This window comes from Mytilus trossulus, chromosome 4, assembly GCF_036588685.1.
Source record: "Mytilus trossulus isolate FHL-02 chromosome 4, PNRI_Mtr1.1.1.hap1, whole genome shotgun sequence".
Classification (NCBI taxonomy): Eukaryota; Metazoa; Mollusca; class Bivalvia; order Mytilida; family Mytilidae; genus Mytilus; species Mytilus trossulus.
In genome coordinates this window covers 77649369-77670601 of record NC_086376.1, presented here as the reverse complement: position 1 = coordinate 77670601, position 21233 = coordinate 77649369, and the positions used below count along the sequence as shown (strand labels likewise).

General features: G+C 31.4%; 1 protein-coding gene across 2 annotated transcripts; it reads left to right on the top strand.

Annotated features, from left to right (window-relative positions):
• Positions 1-6800: 6800 nt before the first annotated feature.
• Positions 6801-21177, top strand: LOC134716028 (COP9 signalosome complex subunit 2-like). Of its 2 annotated transcripts, XM_063578698.1 has the most exons (14): positions 6801-6895; positions 9804-9917; positions 11569-11649; positions 12291-12416; positions 12695-12712; positions 12852-13019; positions 13390-13494; positions 14042-14111; positions 15430-15529; positions 16236-16367; positions 17103-17200; positions 18013-18095; positions 18957-19015; positions 20592-21177. In XM_063578698.1, the coding sequence occupies exons 1-14, from the start codon at positions 6821-6823 to the stop codon at positions 20731-20733; spliced, it is 1371 nt and encodes a 456-aa protein (XP_063434768.1). In that variant the 5' UTR covers positions 6801-6820; the 3' UTR covers positions 20734-21177. The 2 variants fall into 2 exon arrangements, with proteins under 2 accessions (XP_063434768.1, XP_063434770.1); XM_063578700.1 differs by lacking the exon at positions 12695-12712.
• Positions 21178-21233: the final 56 nt, after the last annotated feature.

Genomic DNA, 21233 nt, shown 5'->3' with positions numbered 1-21233 from the left:
CCTCCTTCGTCAAATGGCTGGATACATCCCTGATAGGGTGAACATGCCGCACATGCGATACGTGTCAATTGGGATATATGTAAACGCCATCATGACGATGGGGCAGATGGTATGTTGGAATCGGAATGGATAACATAAGCTATATTTGGCAAAACTTTTAAGGAGTTTTGGAATCCTCATTGCCATAAACTTCGTACCTTGTTTGGCCTTTTTAACTTTTTTTTATTCGAGCGTCACTGACGAGTCTTTTGTAGACCGGAAACGCGCAACAGACGTACACCTGATTTCAATCGTTATACCTATTATTTATTTGCATGCAGCTGATAAACGGAAAGTTAAAAAATGGAAAAATGAAATCATCGCGTTACTCATAGATTCTAGTTAATAGTCGTTCATCTGTGTCAATATCTGGTAATGACTAATGCGATAAACATATGAGTAATAGATTTCTAGTGATTATAATATTATCCTTCATCTTAAATTTACTGGGATATATGTATGGGAAGACATCATCAATATCATCTGAAAGATAAATTATAGTAATATGCTAGGTGTTTTTTGTTTTTGTTTTTGACTCTTCTATGGTTTTGAGTGAATATTGCTTTAAATTAGTATAAAATAAGTAAGCCAGAAGTGGTGCACAATCATTATCCATTGGAATTTCGAAATTCACTCCCAACATATATGGCGTGTGGATCAAACATTCAGGTATCAAACTGATGTCATCCTCAGTTTATTTGTAATTGGATTCAGTGAGGTTGATCACAAAGTGATATTTTTCATGACTAATACAAATGTTTGTATTTGCGATTGCAATTTTTGCTAAAAGCATACTTTCTATAACGAAACCATGTATTCGATCTTTTAATTAAGTATGAGGAACTAAATATTGTGAAAGTGTGACAAGTTTTGATATTACAAAATAATTGGAAAGTTTTATTTTAGATAGAGTGTGATTCAGTGCTTACAAGGGAATCATTATACCAAGAGTTCCAAGTTGTGAAGGTGAATTCGGAATTCGGACGTCAGCACGAGTTGGTTGACCATTGTAGAATATAATTTTGATTTTTACAGATGACGATAGATATGTTCCAACTGTCATAACCATAATCCTGTCCTCCGCTTCTCGAATATGACCTACCGAATATGACTCATCATGGCACCGGTTTTGCACGTACACGTTTACAAAAGCAACACGACGGGTACAGAACGAAGCAGAATCTGCTCATCCTTCAAAAGAACACAAGATCATGATTTTGTTGGGGTTCCTGTTGCTTATTCTTTTTTTTTTTATGTTTTTTTATACTGTTTTTGTCTTTTGGTCGATTTTCTTAGAAAGACAAAACGACAAAAATGAACCTAACACAATAAAACTTGTAAACAGCAACGAAACCCGTACATAACTCCGTATATAGAGGAATTATACAGACCACCAACTTATTGCATTGAATATTTATGTCAAATACCAAGAGATGATAGAAAATCCCACAATTCGAAGATAAATCGACAACATAATTGCCATAACAAAAGTGTTTGATACATGCAAAAAACACTTCATCGAAATCTAAAACCGAGCAATACCACCCACTTTTCCGCCCCAAAAATTGTATGGATATTTAAAATTTGCCAAAAGGGTTAGCAGATCCTGCTCTACAAAATGTGGTCAGGTGCTCATCGTGTTACTTTTGGCAAGTTCCCAGTAGCATTATTTTATAAATCTTTTCGGTTATGTCTCAATCCATGCTATTTGGAACAAATCCTTGGTCATCAGTCACACGTTTAACCAACTTGGAATGCACGTTTCCTTTCACCATGCACTTCTTGATTACTCAGAATATCATTTCACTGAATGGGAGCTACATATTCACTACCAGGCGTACTAACTGAAATGTTCTAAGTTTAACAAATTCGTGTTTGATAAGATGCATGCATTTATAAATATAGTCATCAATTAAACTTGTATGAAAGAAATATATGGTCATTACCAGTTTGCGGTTTAAAATAAAATTGAGAATGGAAATGGGGAATGTGTCAAAGAGACAACAACCCGACCAAATAAAAAAACAACAGCAGAAGGTCACCAACAGGTCTTCAATGTAGGGAGAAATTCCCGCACCCGGAGGCGTCCTTCAGCTGGCCCCTAAACAAATATATACTAGTTCAGTGATAATGAACGCCATACTAATTTCCAAATTGAACACAAGAAACTAAAATTAAAATAATACAAGACTAACAAAGGCCAGAGGCTCCTGACTTGGGACAGGCGCAAAAATGCGGCGGGGTTAAACATGTTTGTGAGATCTCAACCCTACCCCTATACCTCTAACCAATGTAGAAAAGTAAATGCATAACAATACGCAATTAAAATTCAGTTTAAGAGAAGTCCGAGTCTGATGTCAGAAGATGTAACCAAAGAAAATAAACAAAATGACAATAATACATAAATAACAACAGACTACTCGCAGTTAACTGACATGCCAGCTCCAGACTTCAATTAAACTGACTGAAAGATTATGATTTCATCATATGAACATCAGGCACAATCCTTCCCGTTAGGGGTTTAGTATCATACCATCATAACATATATGAGAAGAACATAACCCGTGTCATGCCAACAACTGTTTTTAGAATAAATGTGTTAAGTTCCGACGCAAAGACCTTATCAGTGACTCAATATTAACGCCAAAATATGCAATCTTTAATGACTTGACAACAGTATCGTAATTATATCCCCTCTTAATAAGTCTATTCAAAGGTTTAGCAAGTTTCTGAGGTGAATACTGACACCTTTGTGCTTTATAAAGAATATTTCCATAAAAAATTGGATGTGAAATACCTGAACGTATAAAAAGTCTGCATATTGAGCTATATTTACGAATGATGTCTTTATACCGATGATAAAATTTAGTAAATGTTTTGACTAGTTTGTGATATCGAAAACCCTGGTGTTATAATTTTTCAGTAATACATAAATTTCTCTCGTTAAAATCTAAAACATTGTTACATACACGAGCGAATCGTACAAGTTGAGATATATAAACACCGTAAGATGGTGACAAGGGAACGTCACCATCTAAAAACGGATAATTAACGATAGGAAATGAAAAATCATCCCTTTTATCATAAATTTTAGTATTCAGCTTTCCGTTTGTGATATCGATATCAAGATAGATGAAAGGGCAGTGGTCATTGTAAGTATTAGCTTTATTTAACGTAAGTTCAGCAGGATAAATTTCATTAATATACATACTGAAGTCGTCAGCATTATTGAGAGCCAAAATATCATCCAAATATCTAAAAGTATTATTAAATTTGTTTATCAGATGTTGTTTTGATGGGTCTTTGCTTATTTTTGTCATAAATTGTAACTCATAACAATACAAAAAGAGGTCCGCAATAAGTGGTGCACAGTTAGTCCCCATTGGAATTCCCATAATCTGACGATATACAGAATCCCCAAAGCGAACAAAAATGTTATCTAGTAAAAATTCAAGGGCATATATAGTATCAAAGCATGTCCAATTAACATAGTTTTTTTGTTTATTGCTACTAAAAAATGACCTAAAAGAGTTTGAACATATATATTCACATTTAATTAGGTGTGTGAATTTTTTCTTAATGAGAATGTGAGGCAATGTGGTATACAGGGTAGAAAAATCAAAACTTTGAACAGATTCAAAATCACCAATATGAGCATGCAATTTATCAAGTACTTCCAACGAGTTCTTGACACTCCAAAAGTAATTTATTCCACTTTTTTCGAAGGCCTTATTTGAACAATGTATTATAAGGTTTTTAATTGTACCAAGTGTGCTGGTAAGAAGAATAGACAATTTAGTAGTTGAACAATGGCTTGAAGACGAAATAAATCTATATTTGTAAGGGGTTTTGTGTAGCTTCGGAAGCCAATACATAGTTTGGACTTTCATTGTATTTGGCTCTGCTTGTAAAGCGGTGGCTAAAAGTTTATGTTTGTTACAGATTTCGTTTTCTGAAAATGGAGTCAGTTGGAATGTTGGTGAATTGGTGATTTCCTTTTTCAGAACCTCAATGTAAAATTTACGTCAAACAATAATAATATTATTAGCAGCTTTATCGGCCGGGACAAAAACAAATTCCTTGGCTAGTTCTTTTAGTTTATGTTTAATACGAGAAATAGGTTTATTGTGGTTATTGTTAATAGTAAAATGTTCTTTAAAATGTTGAATACGTATATCAACTATATTCATTACAGAATTAAAAAAAGAGTCCAAAGATTTTTTGTCAGCTTTTTCCCGTTTTATCCATTTCATACAAGTATGGAGTGAGTCGTAGATGATATTACGACACTCATTCCAATTAATAATTGACGGGGCACGATATTTAGGTCCTTTACCGAGGAATGATTTTAACTCTCGGTCTTGAACGATGTTAAGATCTCCTATTATAACATGGGAAATGGGTCCATAAATATATTCGGAATTACTGCAATTACATGAAGTAGGTATATTTTCACTGATATTAACATCTTTACACAATTGACTATAATTAAACACAAATTTCCGGGTAGATTTCTTGTAAATATAACAAATAAGAGGCAGCTCAGTATTGTCAAAATATCCAGGAATTTGTTCTTTAACAGAATGGTCGTTAAATATACCGGCAATATTTACAAAATCAAAGCCTTTATTGACATACTTAATTTTAATAAATTGTTTTTTATGATCTTCAGGGCGATCAATTTTGGGAAATAATTTAGAATAACAATATGCCATAATAATTTGAACAATTTCATACTTAGGACTGCTATATGAAATTGTGTTGCAATCCTCCAAAATTTTATTTAACTTATTAACCGGTAACGAACAGAGTTTTGTTAACAGATAATGTCTGCCGTTGTTTTTTGAAATAGAAATTAGGTCCGAAATATTGGTATGATTGGCCCGAAATTTTCTTTGATTGCGATTTGTTCTACGATCGTGAGAACGGTTTTTACGAACAGTTTTAGAAACTATATCCAAAATGTTAACGGAATTGGTTCTAGATATATTACCAATTCCCATGATATTATCATTTAGACCGAGAGGGTAAACTGTCTAATTTTTTAATCCAATTTAATTCAATTATTTTCCGTGATCGTACAAACTTTGAATGCGATTCACCAGGCTGCTTATTTATTACTTCTAAAGGTTGAACTGCTAAATATTTAAAAGGATGGTTGTGCTTCTTAAGGTGTTGGTAAATGATACTTTTGAATTTATTAGGTCTTTTAAAACGATACAGATGTTCTTGAGTGCGTTTAGATAAATCATCGTCCAGTTTCTCCTACGTACTGAATACCACACCCCGGTTTGTTTCATGTGAGTAAATAAATAATACTGTTTGTTTTTCAAGTTATATCAGTTTCAAAATTGAAAGAAAATGTGCGACCATTAAACGTGGACCTTACCGTATTGTTGGTGGAAAGACGGGGACATGTAAGTCATTTTTTGGCATGACACTTATCGATAGAAGGGTAACCACGATTTTTATGGTTAAAAATGTTAGCGATGGTAGTATTTTTAGATAACCGATTTTGAAGATTGAGACGTGTAGATACCCTTTGAACAAGTTTAGTATTTAGTATTTTTCCATTTCTAAGCTTCATAATTGTTTTGTTAATGAATTACATAATAAAGGAGCAAAGATTGGCGTCCAGAATATGAACCAGCATACAATAATTTAAGTTATGTAAAATTGATAAATTTGTTCGGCTGAAAATGTCAAACGCTATCAGTATAAACTACCCGAAAAAGATGGTGTATATCAGGGTAGGACTGATGGCTGACTGAATAGTAGAATGGGGCTGAATATTGAAATACTACTTTTTGATAAATATTCCTAAAGTAATGAACTAGAGCAGTTCTCGCTCGGACACACACTCCATAATCTAGTATATTATAAGAGCATAAACCTGAAGCACGGGGAGGCACTCTACTGCCTCCACACGGCACTAAAGACAAACTATTTATCTTTATAGCAAACTGTTCGTTCACACTATATATGTTAACCTTCAAGTTTTTATTTCAAATCATACACTTGGTTTAATAGTTATCAAAGGTACTAGGCTTACAAGTTAATACGCTAGACGCGCGTTTCGTCATATGTAAGACTCATCAGTGACGCTCAGATCAAAAAGTTATAAAGCCAAACAAGTACAAAGTTGAAGAGCATTCAGCGAGGACCCAATTGCAAAAAAGTTATGTCAAATACGGCTATGGTAATCTAGTATGCCTGGGATAAGAAAATTCTTTCGTATTTCCAAGGATTTGTGAAAAATTTATGTCCTACTATGATCAATTTTTGCACGACCCGATGCTTGTCTACGAGTTTTTTTTTTTGTAGTGATGGATTTTGAAATTGCTTAACTTGAGGTGTAGGCATATTGAATACTGTTTAAAGGTTTGTTAGAGAGTATTTTGACTGTAAAACGTTTGTACATACCGTGCAATGGTTCTTCATAGCGTATTTTGACTACACAAATATTGTAATCATCCAAAGTTATCGACTAATTGCATGAGAGCAACTGTCCAAATATGCGTGCCGCCGAGAGTGTAACAAAAATGTTATGAAAGAGTATAATGTTTATGCTGCATTTGCAAACAAAATATGAAGCAGATCTTAAAATCTAGTTAAATATTTCATTCAGTTAAAAAAAAACTAAATTTTATAATTCATAAATTTAGTTTTATCAATTTATTGATTAGAAATAAAATATAAGCAAGCTAAGAGTTGACAGAAAGGGGGTTAATCAAGGCCGTTACATATCCCGGAAAGTGCGTTCCGTTATCAGATTGTTTTGATGTTTATAACACTCACAGAAAAAAATATGTCTGACGATGAATGCATGTACGATGACGACGAAGAATATGATTTAGTACGTTCACCAAGTCACATAAGATCATTAATAGTATTTCATATAGCACTTGAACAAATATTGAACATACAAAAATCCCAATTTGTGCCATTTTTATTACAGAAAGAAAAACAATCTCGGATAAAACCGGCATCAAAATAATTTATTATTTTAAAATCTTTTTTAGATGACCGGTCTCTCATTTTGTATGGGAAAACCGACAAAACATAAATGACAAAGACTTTGTAGTCGTTGTAACTTACAGAATTGTTTGAATATTGAAACAAATTCATTGACATAGTCAAAGAGACAGATATGCATGTAGATGCAGCCTTCACTGCTTCAGTATCACCTTTTAAAATTATATATATACGGTGCAGTCCGGTGTATCCGCGCACCTAAGACTTGTGACTTCACTTCATGCAACTGATAAAACCAATAATTGGATAATATTGTGTGAACACATTCATAACATACTTTTATTTCATAAAATCTTCTGTTTGTATGGTTTCATCCTCTACGGCTCTAGATTTTTTGAAATGTGTGTCCAAAATAAGGGAAACCCCTGTTCTGAGAGTTCCTCCAATGTCCAGTGATTTCGCGCATGCCTTCCAAAAATAGCTTATTTTAAATAAAGGAAAGATTTTATACTACGAAATATAGCTGAGTTTGAACCAAATACACTGCCAAGGATGCAGAGCAAAAATTATTTCATTCTGATATACAAAGATATAAGTTTGAACTAAATAAAACAAATTTTATCTGATGATGTATTTTTTTTTATGGAAATTGGCCAAATATGGCAAATCACTGGATTGCAGTTATTAATTATCTCTTGAACTTATCAATTTTTTTCTTTTTTATCCTTTCGGAAGGCTAAAACAATAACAAGAACGATTTTGTTTAAGTTACTGTGTTGATATGACAAAATCAGCTAATGCGCGATATCACGGGCCGCGCGGAAACCGGGGACTCCACTGTACATGCACCTATATGTGTGTGTTTACTTCAGTAATTTAATAATGTAATCGTACACTTTCATTTTTCCATTACACTACTTTCGTGAAATTGATTTTCCTTGGATAATTTACTAAAATTATTTTATAAAGATTCATTTTCAAAGGGAGACAACTCTGTTTTATTTAAATGTACCATCTTCTGCCTCACCGGGCAGTGACACCCCCTTTGGATTTTACTAACCCTCTGTCATGTCTATGGATCTGAAGGGGGTCAATAGTTAATCATATAGCTTGTATTATCCTGCACATAGTTTCTTTCAGATACATTAAAAATCAACCCATGTGTCGCTTCGGGTCGATCCAGCCCCACGTTGATCTGGCCCAAATGTAAAGTCGATCCCGCCCCAATAAAAAATGTTTTTATAAGAAACAAAAATAAAGATATATATTAATTGTATTTCATAAACATGTATGATTTTTATTATAATGTAAAAGGTTTACGGTAAAAAAAGTCCTTTGAAAAATAGATGAGTATAAAACAACTAAAGTGTCTAGCAAGATTTTGTGAGGTAGACGAAATTGATTTTAAAACGATCGTATTGACTATTGATGTCCAGAAATATTAAAGCGGATATAGTTCTTTAACTGGTACTCCAATATTTCACTTACCTGTTGTCATCCCGACACTTTTTGCAATTTCCATTTATACTATTAAAATTTGTCACAAATTCCTTCATTCAAAATCAATATAGTTTATTCATATTTTATTATGGGGCCGGATCGACTTGGGGCCAGATCGACGTTGGACGGATCGACTTTGGCCGGATTGACTTAGTGCCGGAATGACCGGATACCCATGTGTCAGTCTACCATATGACATGTCGAACATGTACATAGCAGAGATACAAATCATTACATATTTGATGATTTCTTATTATCTTACTCATAATTAACAAATAACAGCTATTCAGTTTGATGTTTTACTTGTTACTTATCAAAGATAAGATGACATTGAGCAGACAACAGCAGAAGGTCAACAACAGGTCAACAACAGGTCTTCAATGCAGCAAGAAATTCAAGCACCCGTAGGTGTCCCTCAATTGGCCCCTCAACAAATATATATAGGGGATAGTATATACTAATTTAGTGATAATGAACGCCATACTAAACTCCAAATTGTACACAGAAACTTAAATTAAAAATAGTACATGACTAACAAAGGCCAGAGGCTTCTGACTTGGGACAGGTGCAAAAATGTGACGGGGTTAGACATGTTTATGAGATCTCAACCCTCCCCATACCTCTAGCCAATGCAGACAATGGCAGAAATGTACGTATAACAATACACACATTAGTATTCAGTTCAAGAGAAGTCCGAGTCTGATGTCAGAAGATGTAACCAAAGATAATAAACAAAATGACAGTAATACACAAATAACAACAGACTTCTAGCAGTTAACTGACATGCCCGCTCCAGACTTCAATTAATCTGATTGATAAACTTTTCTGAAACCCCCAGTCTTCTCAACAATATTTTCATTAAGACACATAGGATTACATGTGTTATTTGTTATTTGCTTATTAAGTTACGACATTGTCAATTTGTCAGCGCCATCATTGTCCAATGACATTTAGTTTTCAGACAATAATTTAAGAATTTATGTGTATGTACAATGTACCACATTTAGCATACTTTTATCAATCAGTCAATCTTCATGATCTTTATTTGAGCATTTTTGTGTTGAAGTAGATTCTATTTTTTGTCTTATGTACATAGATATAGGAAGATGTGGTGTGAGTGCCAATGAGATAACTCTCCATCCAAATAAGTTATTTGAAATAACAATTTAAAAACTAAACCATTATAGGTTAAAGTACAGCCTTCAACACGGAGCCTTGGCTCACACCTAACAACAAGCTATAAAGGGCCCCAAAATTACTAGTGTAAAATGTATGTAATTTTATTATAGGAATATTCAGAAGAAAGTAACTCTGAACCAGATGTTGACTTAGAAAATCAATATTATAATTCTAAAGCACAGAAAGATGATGACCCAAGACAAGCCCTGGAAAGTTTTCAAAAGGTACAAATACTCATTTATTTGATCATTGTTGAAGTTTTAGAAGGTAAGATTGAATAGTTATGATAATAAGTGGTAAACTCTTGATTGATTGTTGGTGCTTCAACAACACTTTTTAGTGCCACTTTTGAGAAATAATTAACTTTTAAAAGAGATACTTGGTCTCAAAAAATTTAAACCTATAATTTACCACCATATAAGAATTTTTTTTTGAAAAGCATTCCATTGTCTCATAGCTGGTACAGTTTGATTTTTTACCTGTCAAACAGGAGTATGGTTTATTATATATTTCTCTTCCTGATTATGCATGATTAAGTTGCTACTAGACCTAATTATCAATCAGTTAAAGGCATACCATACAGTTACAAGGGAGATAATGACGTTGCTAACATAAATTGTTATTTTCATGACGTCAAACAGTGACTTTTCAGGAAAAAGATGACGTTTTTGGCTGATTTTTATCATTCAATCTGATAACTGATTGAACTTAAAAACGAGTTCATGGACCCCTCCTTTTGAAAATGACATTTGGTTTGATTACATAAGAAGGTTATGTGTACCAATTTTCATAAAAACTAAAATAGTGCAATTTTTTTTTAATTTAATTAATATGCAGCAAAAATGACGGGTTTTTCCTACATTCATGATCATTTGACTAATTTGAGTTACTTGTAAAAATAAAATGTACAAAGGAGTAGGGGCATGAAGGCCTGGTTTTGGCCCAAGAAAATAAAATGTTTGATTACTTTCTCAAATTGGCACATGATGTTTAGAAATGCATAGGGTCAAGAAATATCAATGAAAAACATTAAAATTGTTATGTGATGACGTCACAATTACGTCATAATATGTACTGTTTTCACAAAAATGATGGAAAATATAGAATTTATGCAGTTTTCTATCTTTAATTCTGTTGTGGAAACATTGTGTGCAGTCAAGAAACAACACAATAATTTAACAGAAGCTTTATTATAACTATTGTCAAAAATTTTACAAAATATAAAGATGTTTCTTTGGTGCACACATACTTTTTCAATCTAAAACATTCTTGAAAATTTTATGAAAAACAAAGAAAATCACGATTTTTTACAAAATATGCAAATTAAGTCATGATTTGTTGTCATAGTAACTTGTTCAATGTCCAAAATTGTTTTGTTTTTCTGAATACCTTGTACCTTAGATATTGTACAGTAATTTGAAAATATGTATGATAACTTTTAAAGTTGCAGTAATTTTTGGGCCAAATGAGGGCCTTATTGCCCCTACTCCTTTATGCAATATTTATATTAAACATAATTATAAGTTACAAATAATTTAACAAAAAACAGATCGTGTTTATCTTTTAAAACAAAAAAGTTATGTTTTCTATGTAAAGCCGGAAAGGAAAAATACGTCCACTAATCCATATTTTTAGGAAATATCTGAAATTTGAACCTCAATTTACTCAAAAGGTATGCTGCACATAAAGGTATATTTTGAATTACATATTTGATTTAATCAGGTAAAAAATAGCCTACATGCAAATTTTCATCAAAATTTAGATAAGGGATCAAAACTGTATTGTATGCCCTTAACTAAACAGGAACCCAATAACATTAGCATAATAAGAAATTTTGCTTTTACTATGTTTATATATTATTTTGTTTTTTACTAGGTTTTAGATTTGGAAGGAAAGGATAAAGGAGAATGGGGGTTCAAAGCATTAAAACAGATGATCAAAATCAACTTCAAACTGGTATTTATAATTTATAGTTTATTTGATTTTAAACAATCTAGCTGTTTGTTATAATTTTCTTCTAGTCCCACAGTATTTTAATGCCCCATCTAGGATAGTAGAGGGGCATTGTGTTTTCTGGTCTGTGCATTTGTTTGTTCATCCATCTATCAATCTGTCCGTCCTGCTTCAGTTTCTGGTCAGGGTAGTTTTTGAAGAAGTTGAAGTCTGATCAACTTGAAACTTGGTACACGTGTTCCCTATGATATGATCTTTCTAATTTTAATGCCAAATAAGAGATTTCCCCCCATTTTCATGGTCCATTGAACATAGATAATGATAGTGTGGATAGGGCATCCGTGTACTAGAGACACATTCTTGTTATTTATGAATTATGAAATTTAATTATATTATGTGCAGAAACCTTGCATGACACTTTATGCAAATGTAGAATAATAAACATGTGTTTATTTATTCATACATACACAGAATGTGGATAACTTAAGTGCTTTTAGGTTATCAGGATTTTTATTATTCTCAAATAAATTCTTTGCTGTACTATTTGTTGACATATGAACACATTTTTCTTCACAAGTCTTATTTGAATTATGTGATAGATATTTCATGAACTGTTATCTGTCATGCCACTGTGATATTTACAGGGGCACTTTGACGAAATGATGAGACGTTATCAGCAGCTACTGACCTACATTAAATCAGCCGTGACCAGGAATTACTCAGAGAAGTCTATTAACTCCATCCTGGATTACATATCAACTTCAAAACAGGTACAAAATGTATATTGTGTAACAAATAAGTACCAATATAATTTATCAGTTTCTATCAATTGATAGTGTTTTCATCCTTTTGGTCTTGTGACACATTGTCTCATTTGGCCCATTAGCAATGATCATTACAAATATCTAATTCATATATAAGTTTCTGTTAACAGTCTGTAAGGTACAAACGTTTAAATCAGACGTAAAATTAGGCTTGTTTTAAAATTAATGCTAATTTTTTTTCAAAAACTGCATGTATTCTTTAACAGTACAATATCATGTTTTAGATACAATTTGATTCATTGGTAAGTATATTGTTCATTTTAAAGAATTTGATTTCAATGTTACTGTTTGGTTAAGGTTCCAGTAAAAACATTTTCTGTTTTAAAATTGTATTTATTATTGTGAAAGTTATATAATTTTGCTTCCACTTTTACTGTTCAGATGGAGTTACTGCAGAATTTTTATGAAACAACGTTAGATGCTTTAAAGGAAGCAAAGAATGAAAGATTGTGGTTTAAAACAAATACAAAGCTTGGTAAACTGTATTACGACAGAGAAGATTATAACAAATTACAGAAAATATTAAAACAGCTCCACCAATCTTGTCAGGTGAGAAAATAAAGAGTTATGCTCATTCAACATTACAACATTTAACAACAACAAATCAACTGTCCCAACTGACTTCTCAGTTGAAAGTTCGAAAGACAAAAACCTGTTTTTATTATATTGTATCTTTTTACTAACATTTATTAAAATTATTTGTTTTCTAATTATAGATTTCTTTTAATATCATGAATATTGTTTAACTCTAATATTAATATAAAGTTCTTTTTTTTTTAAAGATATACACATGATACATGTAACATATTTTAGGTAATTCTTAAGTTTCTTCCATAATGATGGTAAAATTAGATTTCCTGTATTAGACTGACTTAACTGTAGTAATTCACAATATATGTACGAATATGATCAATTTCAGACTGATGAAGGTGAAGATGATCTGAAGAAAGGGACACAACTCTTGGAAATTTATGCCTTGGAAATCCAGATGTACACAGCCCAAAAAAACAATAAAAAATTAAAAGTATGTTAAAAACAAGTTACCAGCACAGCCATGCAAATTTAGAAATGAATTCCTTGTAAATCTTGCTACACATTTATCCCAGATTTTACATGTTGTGGTAATGTAAGTTGAAAATGCAACAGTATAAATATACATGAATTCAAAATTCAATGCTAAGGAAGACCAAAAATGAAGGGAGGGGTAGTACAGAATTTAAGTATAAGGTTAAACTCTTAAGAAGTTTTGGTCATATAACATGTATAAATTTTGAAAATATGCACACAACACTTTATTTTAAACTTTGAAAAAAAACTTAGTGCTTATGAACTTTCCATTCTAGGATAATAACATTTAAAATTTTCATAGTAAAAGTGATACAGTTTTTAATCATAAAAGGAGCTCCTATGGTAAATTGCATTGTCTTTATTTACAGATGTGCAACCTGTAATTATATTTTTTTCATATCAATATTTAATTTGATATGAAATTGTTGATTCCTGAAAAAAAAGTTATGTTGACTGTGCTTATTGATTTGTCCATTTTATAAGAATATGTTTGTGTTTTGTAGGCATTATATGAACAGTCCTTACATATTAAGTCAGCAATTCCACATCCTTTAATTATGGGAGTAATAAGAGGTAAGCTTGTTAAGCTATATATTGGAATCAACTTCAAGACTTTAATATCGGAATTTGTTACATAACTGATGAATCAGTCATTTAGAAGAAACTAAATTAAATAATTAAACTTGAAAATATAGTATATATACCAATACACATAATTAACGGCGCCTGGTGATATTTCATAGCCTGACCGGTTTCGGTCCAAAAAGGACCTTCATCAGAGGCAGAATGGTGGATTAATGTTTGCACACTATTTATATAGATATGTTAACCAGCAGTCAGTTAACCGGCTGTTGAGTTAACTGGCGGTTCAGATTTAACCGGCGGTTGAGTTAACTGGCGGATCAAAAAGTTATCCAGTGAATGAATATATATCTGGTTGATATCTAAACAGGTTCAGTTATCCTTTCAGTGAAAACTCCCAGTGGGATTTACCATGGTTACAGTTATCTATTTATATTTGGCTAATGTACATGTTACAGTAAACTTTTTGACATGTTACTGTAAACATGATACACCTAAATATCAAGTCTTGAAATAGTACTTCCTAGTAGTCATGCACACTTGACGTTAATGCTTGTGATACTCCAAAACATCAAGTCAAAACTATAACCCCCCACCCCCCCTTTACTTAACAAAATTTGGTTTAAGGGGGGGAGGGGTATTCTTATTAAGAAAATATATAAATAGTGTGCAAACATTAATCCACCATTCTGCCTCTGATGAAGGTCCTTTTTGGACCGAAACCGGTCAGGCTATGAAACATCACCAGGCGCTGTTAATTATGTGTATTGGTATATATACTATATTTTTATGCTTTTACATTTTTCTCACTGATATACATAAATAATATGGCTTCTACTAACAAAGCTCCATTTGGAGTTATTGTGTTTAGAGACTACTTATGTCAGTACATCTTTCCTATATTGCCTAAATAATTAAACTTGGCTAAATTTCCCAATTTCCAAATAAACCCATGCATTTTTCCCCCAAAAAAAAGGGTAGAGGTAGTTTTAAAAAAAGACAACAATATCACTGGGCTTATGTTTTGTTAGCTAATCACTGATATCTTAGTCTCATAACATTCGTGGAAAGTATAAAAATGTCATTACATAGTGATTTTTAAACATACTTACTTTCCAAGTCAAACCAGGATTTATTTCAGACAAATCAACAAGAAACATGCTGTTTAATGTTTTACATTCTTGCAATAAGAAAAGTATAATAAGAAAAAGTATAATTTTTCTTCCTCTTTTATAAGTTTAAAACAATGTTACAAAAATGAATGCACTATTGCCTTTTCTCCATAGTTTTAATGAACATTTATTTCCAGAATGTGGTGGCAAGATGCATTTGAGAGAAGGAGAATATGAGAAAGCACACACAGACTTTTTTGAAGCTTTTAAAAACTATGATGAATCTGGAAGTCCTAGGTAATAATGGCCTTGAAAGCTTATTAATAGTTTATTTTTATTACCATAGGATACAAATACTGTGTCAAAAGTCTTGCCTTTTGCAGAATAAAATTACAATATCATTTTAATTCATTAAGTTGGCAACAATTTCCAGCATCAATGGTGTTGCTGAACTTCTTGGTTGCATATAAAAGCTACCTGCAAGCCACGTTTGATTTTTATTCCAGTAACATCAAAATGACAATGTATATTTCACTTGAAATTAATTAATTAACAAAATGACTACTTTTATATATCAGACATTTCAAATATATACATAACATCTTATGACTTACTGATATTATATAGTCGCTGTTGTTAATATTTGTAAAATTAATAACAGCGACTAATATCAGTAAGTCATAAAATGTTATGCATATACATGTAGTTAAAATGTCTGGTAATTTGAGGTAGTGCTTGTGTATCTTTGATGATTTATGCAGTTGTAGTCACATTAAATTTAAACTTTAATAGCATACATGTTCCAATTTTGATGTTTTGTTAATGATGTGCCCAAATTAGGGTTTTAACCTAGATTTTACAGTTCACTGAACATGAAAATGGGATACCGGTAGTTTGATTTGACCATGGTGTCATGTGGACACATATACTTGTTATTTCTATATTGACTGATATGCTTATGCTTTTTAAATAACTTATTTGACTTATTAATTTTTTTAAACAGGAGAACAACTTGTTTGAAATACCTGGTTCTGGCTAACATGCTGATGAAATCAGGAATCAATCCATTTGATTCACAGGAAACTAAGCCATACAAAAATGACCCAGAGATCCTTGCAATGACTAATTTGGTCAGGTAGGTCAAACAACCCAGGAATCCTTAATATAATTTTATCGGTAGATTAAACATGGATTCTACAAAAATGATCCATAGGTGAGGAAGATTCAATGGAGGCATACAAAAATGATTCAGTCTAGTCATATAGGTAAAACAGTTCGTAATAATTACCAGACATACTTACAATAGTTAATGTCAGTAGAAAAAAGTGCAAGAATGGGTTCAGTACTTCCATAGTTAAAAACAAAACAAAAGAACAGAAAAAGATTTAGAATTGAGATTGTTATAGATTTATAGATATGAAAGATATTTGAAAATATTAGTACAATGTAATAAAATACATTTAAACAGAAATTGTTTTTTTCAAATAAAAACATCAACAAGCAAAAAGAAAACAATTTTCAGAACACTTCTACTTAACATGCTAAAGTGAAGAATAGAACCATTACATGTTTGCAAACATTCTTCAATTTTCATACATTTTGGTTAAAAGTAATATAAAAGAGGGTACCTTTTGATGAATTGTTTTTTTAAAGAATGAATATCCAAAGCGTCAAAAAAAGGAGAAAATTATTTGTACTTTGTCATAACAAAAAGTGCAATTTTTTTTTTTTTTTTTATATGTGCCAATGTAAAACATGTATCAAGATGCAAAGGAATGAGTTAGTGGAAAACAAAAAGATGACATGCATTGCATGTTTATTGAAATAGGTACCTTCTTATCGCAGTCTTATGAATATTGTGTATTTTCAGCTCCTATCAGAACAATGACATAAATGAATTTGAGACGATACTTAAAACAAACAGGAGAAATATAATGGAAGATCCATTCATCAGAGAACATATTGAAGGTAAGCAATATCCAATTATCAAACCATTAACCTTTTTAAATGAGGATACTAATTTTGGAACAATTTCATATGTGTCTTTTTATCCTTTGAAGACAATTGATTTTAAATACTAGATTACATATGAATACTGTAAATTCAGAAATTATTGTGTGCATTTATTATTGCGATTTTGTCATTTTACATTTGAATGCGATTTTAATTTTTACGATTTTAAGAAAAGTCGTGCTTAATTCAGATAAAATATTACAAAATGCGAGTTTTAATTATTGCGTTTACAACTCAGTTGCATTATTAGCAATAATAAAAACCTCACAATAATTTCTGAATTTACAGTACCATACATTAAAATGCAGCTAAATGGTTAATTCAGGGTCAAATGAATGATGTAAAGTAACATTTTCTTTTTGCAAAATAACTTGGTTTTTACTAGTTCATTGATATATTTTGTGCATAATTTTCAATGTTACCTTTGAGGTAAGAAAAGTTTTTCTTTTAATATTTATCAAAACAAGCCTGCCAGAAGTTGAACTATTCATTTTAAAATAGATAGACCTGCAATTAATAAAATCCTTTTGCCAATGTATGATAAAAGAATTTGTCTTGGTTGTCTTTTTAGCTTTTAATAATTTTAATCTGAATGAATGTGCTCTTAAATTTAGTGTTTCAATGAAAGGGAATATAAATAGAACTCATTTCTCTTTGTTCTTGTATTAGAGAAACTACATTGCTATCAAACACTCAAAGATCAGAAACACCAAAAAGCACAATGCATAAAAATACAGGTAAATAATTCATACTGCTTTAACTTTCAGATTTACTACGAAACATCAGAACACAAGTGTTAATTAAACTCATTAACCCATACACCAGAATACAGATTCCTTTTATATCAAAAGTAAGTTGTATTTTATTTCATTAAATTTGTGGCTAAAAATAGACACTAGTTGTCAATTTCTTCAATAGAAATTACCTTACTATGATCAATATTCATAATTTATAGCTATGAGATACATATATCGTTTGAATTTTCAACAATACTATCAACTGTTTAGTAGTGATGGCACTTCAATACAAAATTTGCTTGTCACACCCAGAAGTTTGCCTCCCTACTTTTCATTCTTCTCCTATGCCACTCAAATATGCAAGAACACAAAAGTTTTCAGAAGATATAAGGTCAATACGATTCAAAAACCCTCATCATATCAATATATGGAATGTTTAAGATGAGTACCAATATTTCTACAGATAAAGAAAGAATAGAAAACAATGCCAGACTACAACAGTACACTGTACTTATCAATTAGTGGGAGAGTTTTAGCTGCAATGGGATTGAACTGAACAAACTTAACCCCTTTACCCAGCTATGCAGTAGATATTTAAACCTGAATTAAAAAGTAAAATTAGTTTGCTTATGGTCTATTATATCATACAAGTCATGAAACATTCAAAATCAGTATGCTTGTTAATCTAACAAAAGAAATGATGACTAATTGCTGTTTAAAATGAAAAATATCACTTTTGCAACACATGATACATGTACTTGCATTCTTCCCCATGTTTGCCCTAATTCAATGATTAGAATTCTATTCTTATGCAGGAAAAATATTGAGGGCCTGATACCAAATACCGTCAGTCATCTTATGTCATCTACCATGTATACTTGTGAAAGTCAAGACTTAGTTTTGGTTTGGCGAGCTGTATTTATTAAAAGAACAATTTCATTAAATTACTAAAATAATAAATGATTCTATTACAGGAATTGAATATAGAGCCAGCAGAAGTGGAAAATTTACTGGTTTCCTGTATACTAGATAAGTATGTGTTGTTTTAGTTATAACTTTTTTTTTAATTATGTCTTTATGTGAAATTATGACTTGTTATGTTTGAAATGAAGTGAAATCACCAAATGAACAAGAAATAGAGGACATTAGTTGGATGACAGCTTGAAATGATATTGTGGTGAAAGGGAGACAAATGCGAAATGCTGAGTTACAAATGTAAAAGTCACTGTTTAACAATAGATAGAATATTTTAGTTCACTTGATCAAACAAAATTAAATATATATTTAGCCATTAAAAAAGCAAGAACATAAAAATATGACGTCACTTAATAGTCTAAGCATTGTTCATAGTTATTTTGTTATCTGTCTTTTGTATGACCTATTTAACAACAAATACTGTTCAAACCAGAGATTAAACCAGTCTTGAATTAGTTTAAATATTAACATCTTTGTCTTTGTAAGCTCTGTAAAAATTACATGACAAACAAGCTGAATGTGTCTTATTTCAATTGAAGCTTTGTCAATAAACAAACATATTACACTAACCAAATTAGCAAACAAATTTTTAACTGGATGCTCACAACTTATTGCCAGAAAACAAATAACATTAAAAAATTCTGTCACAGTTATGCATAAATTTTTATTTGAATAAAACACATGTATACTTCATAACTTATTTATTTATACCAACGTAACAAATTAATGTTTTGACCTATCATCAGACATCAGCTACCTCATTGTATTTGTTGCCAGGATAGTTATCTTCAAATTTGGGTTAAGGTTTCAAGTTTCAACACATCATTACTGCAAATGATGCTGATAATGAGAAAAAGATCTTCATATAAAACAAGTACAAAATTCCAAAAAGTTGTGCCAAATACGGCTAAGGTAATCTAATTTTGTTTTTTGTTGTCTCATTCTAATCATTTTCTGTTCTTTATTTTGTAATTCATTCATTTGATTGTATAGGTCAAATTTTGGGCACCATGATTGGTTAATAAAAATTATCTTATCTCATCTTATCTTACTCCTGGAATCAGAAAATCCTTAGTTTTTTCGAAAATTTTCAAAGTTTTGGAAACTGGAAATCTTTAAAAATTACCATATAATTGATATTCATGTCAACACCGAAGTGCTGACTACTGGACTGGTAATACCCTTTGGAACAAACGTCCACTAGCAGTGGCATCACTCTAGTGGTTTAAAATAGTTATCAAAGGTACCAGGATTATAATTTAATACGCAAGTTTGTCTTCATAACTCTTGAGTGACACTCATATCAAAACAGTTAAAAAGCCAAACAAGTACAAAAGTTGAACAGCATTGAGGACCCAAAATTCCAAAAAGTTGTGCCAAATATTGCTAATGTTATCTACTCCTGGGATAAGAAAATCCATATATAAGACCATATTACTCTGAAATCATAACTAAAAAGATTCATTATTAACAAGACTATGATGGTAGGTTGTTAAAGCTTTCCTTAATGTGGAGCAAGGAGTGTATATGAGCTTATTTGCTGAAGGTTGTATCATTTCATTTGTTTTAGTACTACCTGAATGATTGTAATACGAAAAACCTTATTTGTGTATCTTTATGTTATTTTATTTCAGTGCCATTAATGGAAGAATTGATCAAGTTAACCAGGTTTTAGAATTAAAACGGGAATCAACTTGTGCCAGATACAATGCTTTAGACAAATGGACACAACAACTATCCAGTCTCCATGTGGCCGTCATCAATAAAACAGCTTAACTAGATAAAAACTGTACAGTGTGAAACAAACATGACAGTGTTGCACTGTGAAATTCATTTTAAAATTAAAGTGAAATAATAAAACTTGCCAAAGTTTGATCTGCATTCATCTAAAAAAAAATCAGTGAAACCCAGACTCATAAAGATGAGCAGGACCATCAATAAACAAAGAACAAAAATATCATGTAATAGTTGAAGAATCAGGAAGAATTTACCAACAGGCCTAGTGAAAATATAACTGACTGATGTCCTGCTTCTGTTTGTATAATTTTATTGTCTATTTTCTATAAAAAGATCAATACTTTTTACAAGTGCTATATATTGAGTTTAACACTGATTACAAATAAAAGTAACATTTATTTCACGGTGTCCCTACACTTTTAATATGTTTTGTATGATCATTCATTGTGAGATTGTTATAATGCAGTAAATTTACAAATTCTGTGCTTTGTCAATTATTTTTTACCATAATAACTCTTTAAGACTTGGTTCAATCAATA

What these genes read in the sequence shown, in the direction of transcription:
- LOC134716028 (XM_063578698.1), top strand. Translation starts at nt 6,821, where the DNA reads ATGTTTATAACACTCACAGAAAAAAATATGTCTGACGATGAATGCATG. An exon ending in GATGAATCTGGAAGTCCTAG is followed by an intron (nt 15,530 to 16,235) that starts GTAATAATGGCC and finishes TTTTTTAAACAG; the next exon opens with GAGAACAACTTGTTTGAAAT. An exon ending in AGATTCCTTTTATATCAAAA is followed by an intron (nt 18,096 to 18,956) that starts GTAAGTTGTATT and finishes ATTCTATTACAG; the next exon opens with GAATTGAATATAGAGCCAGC.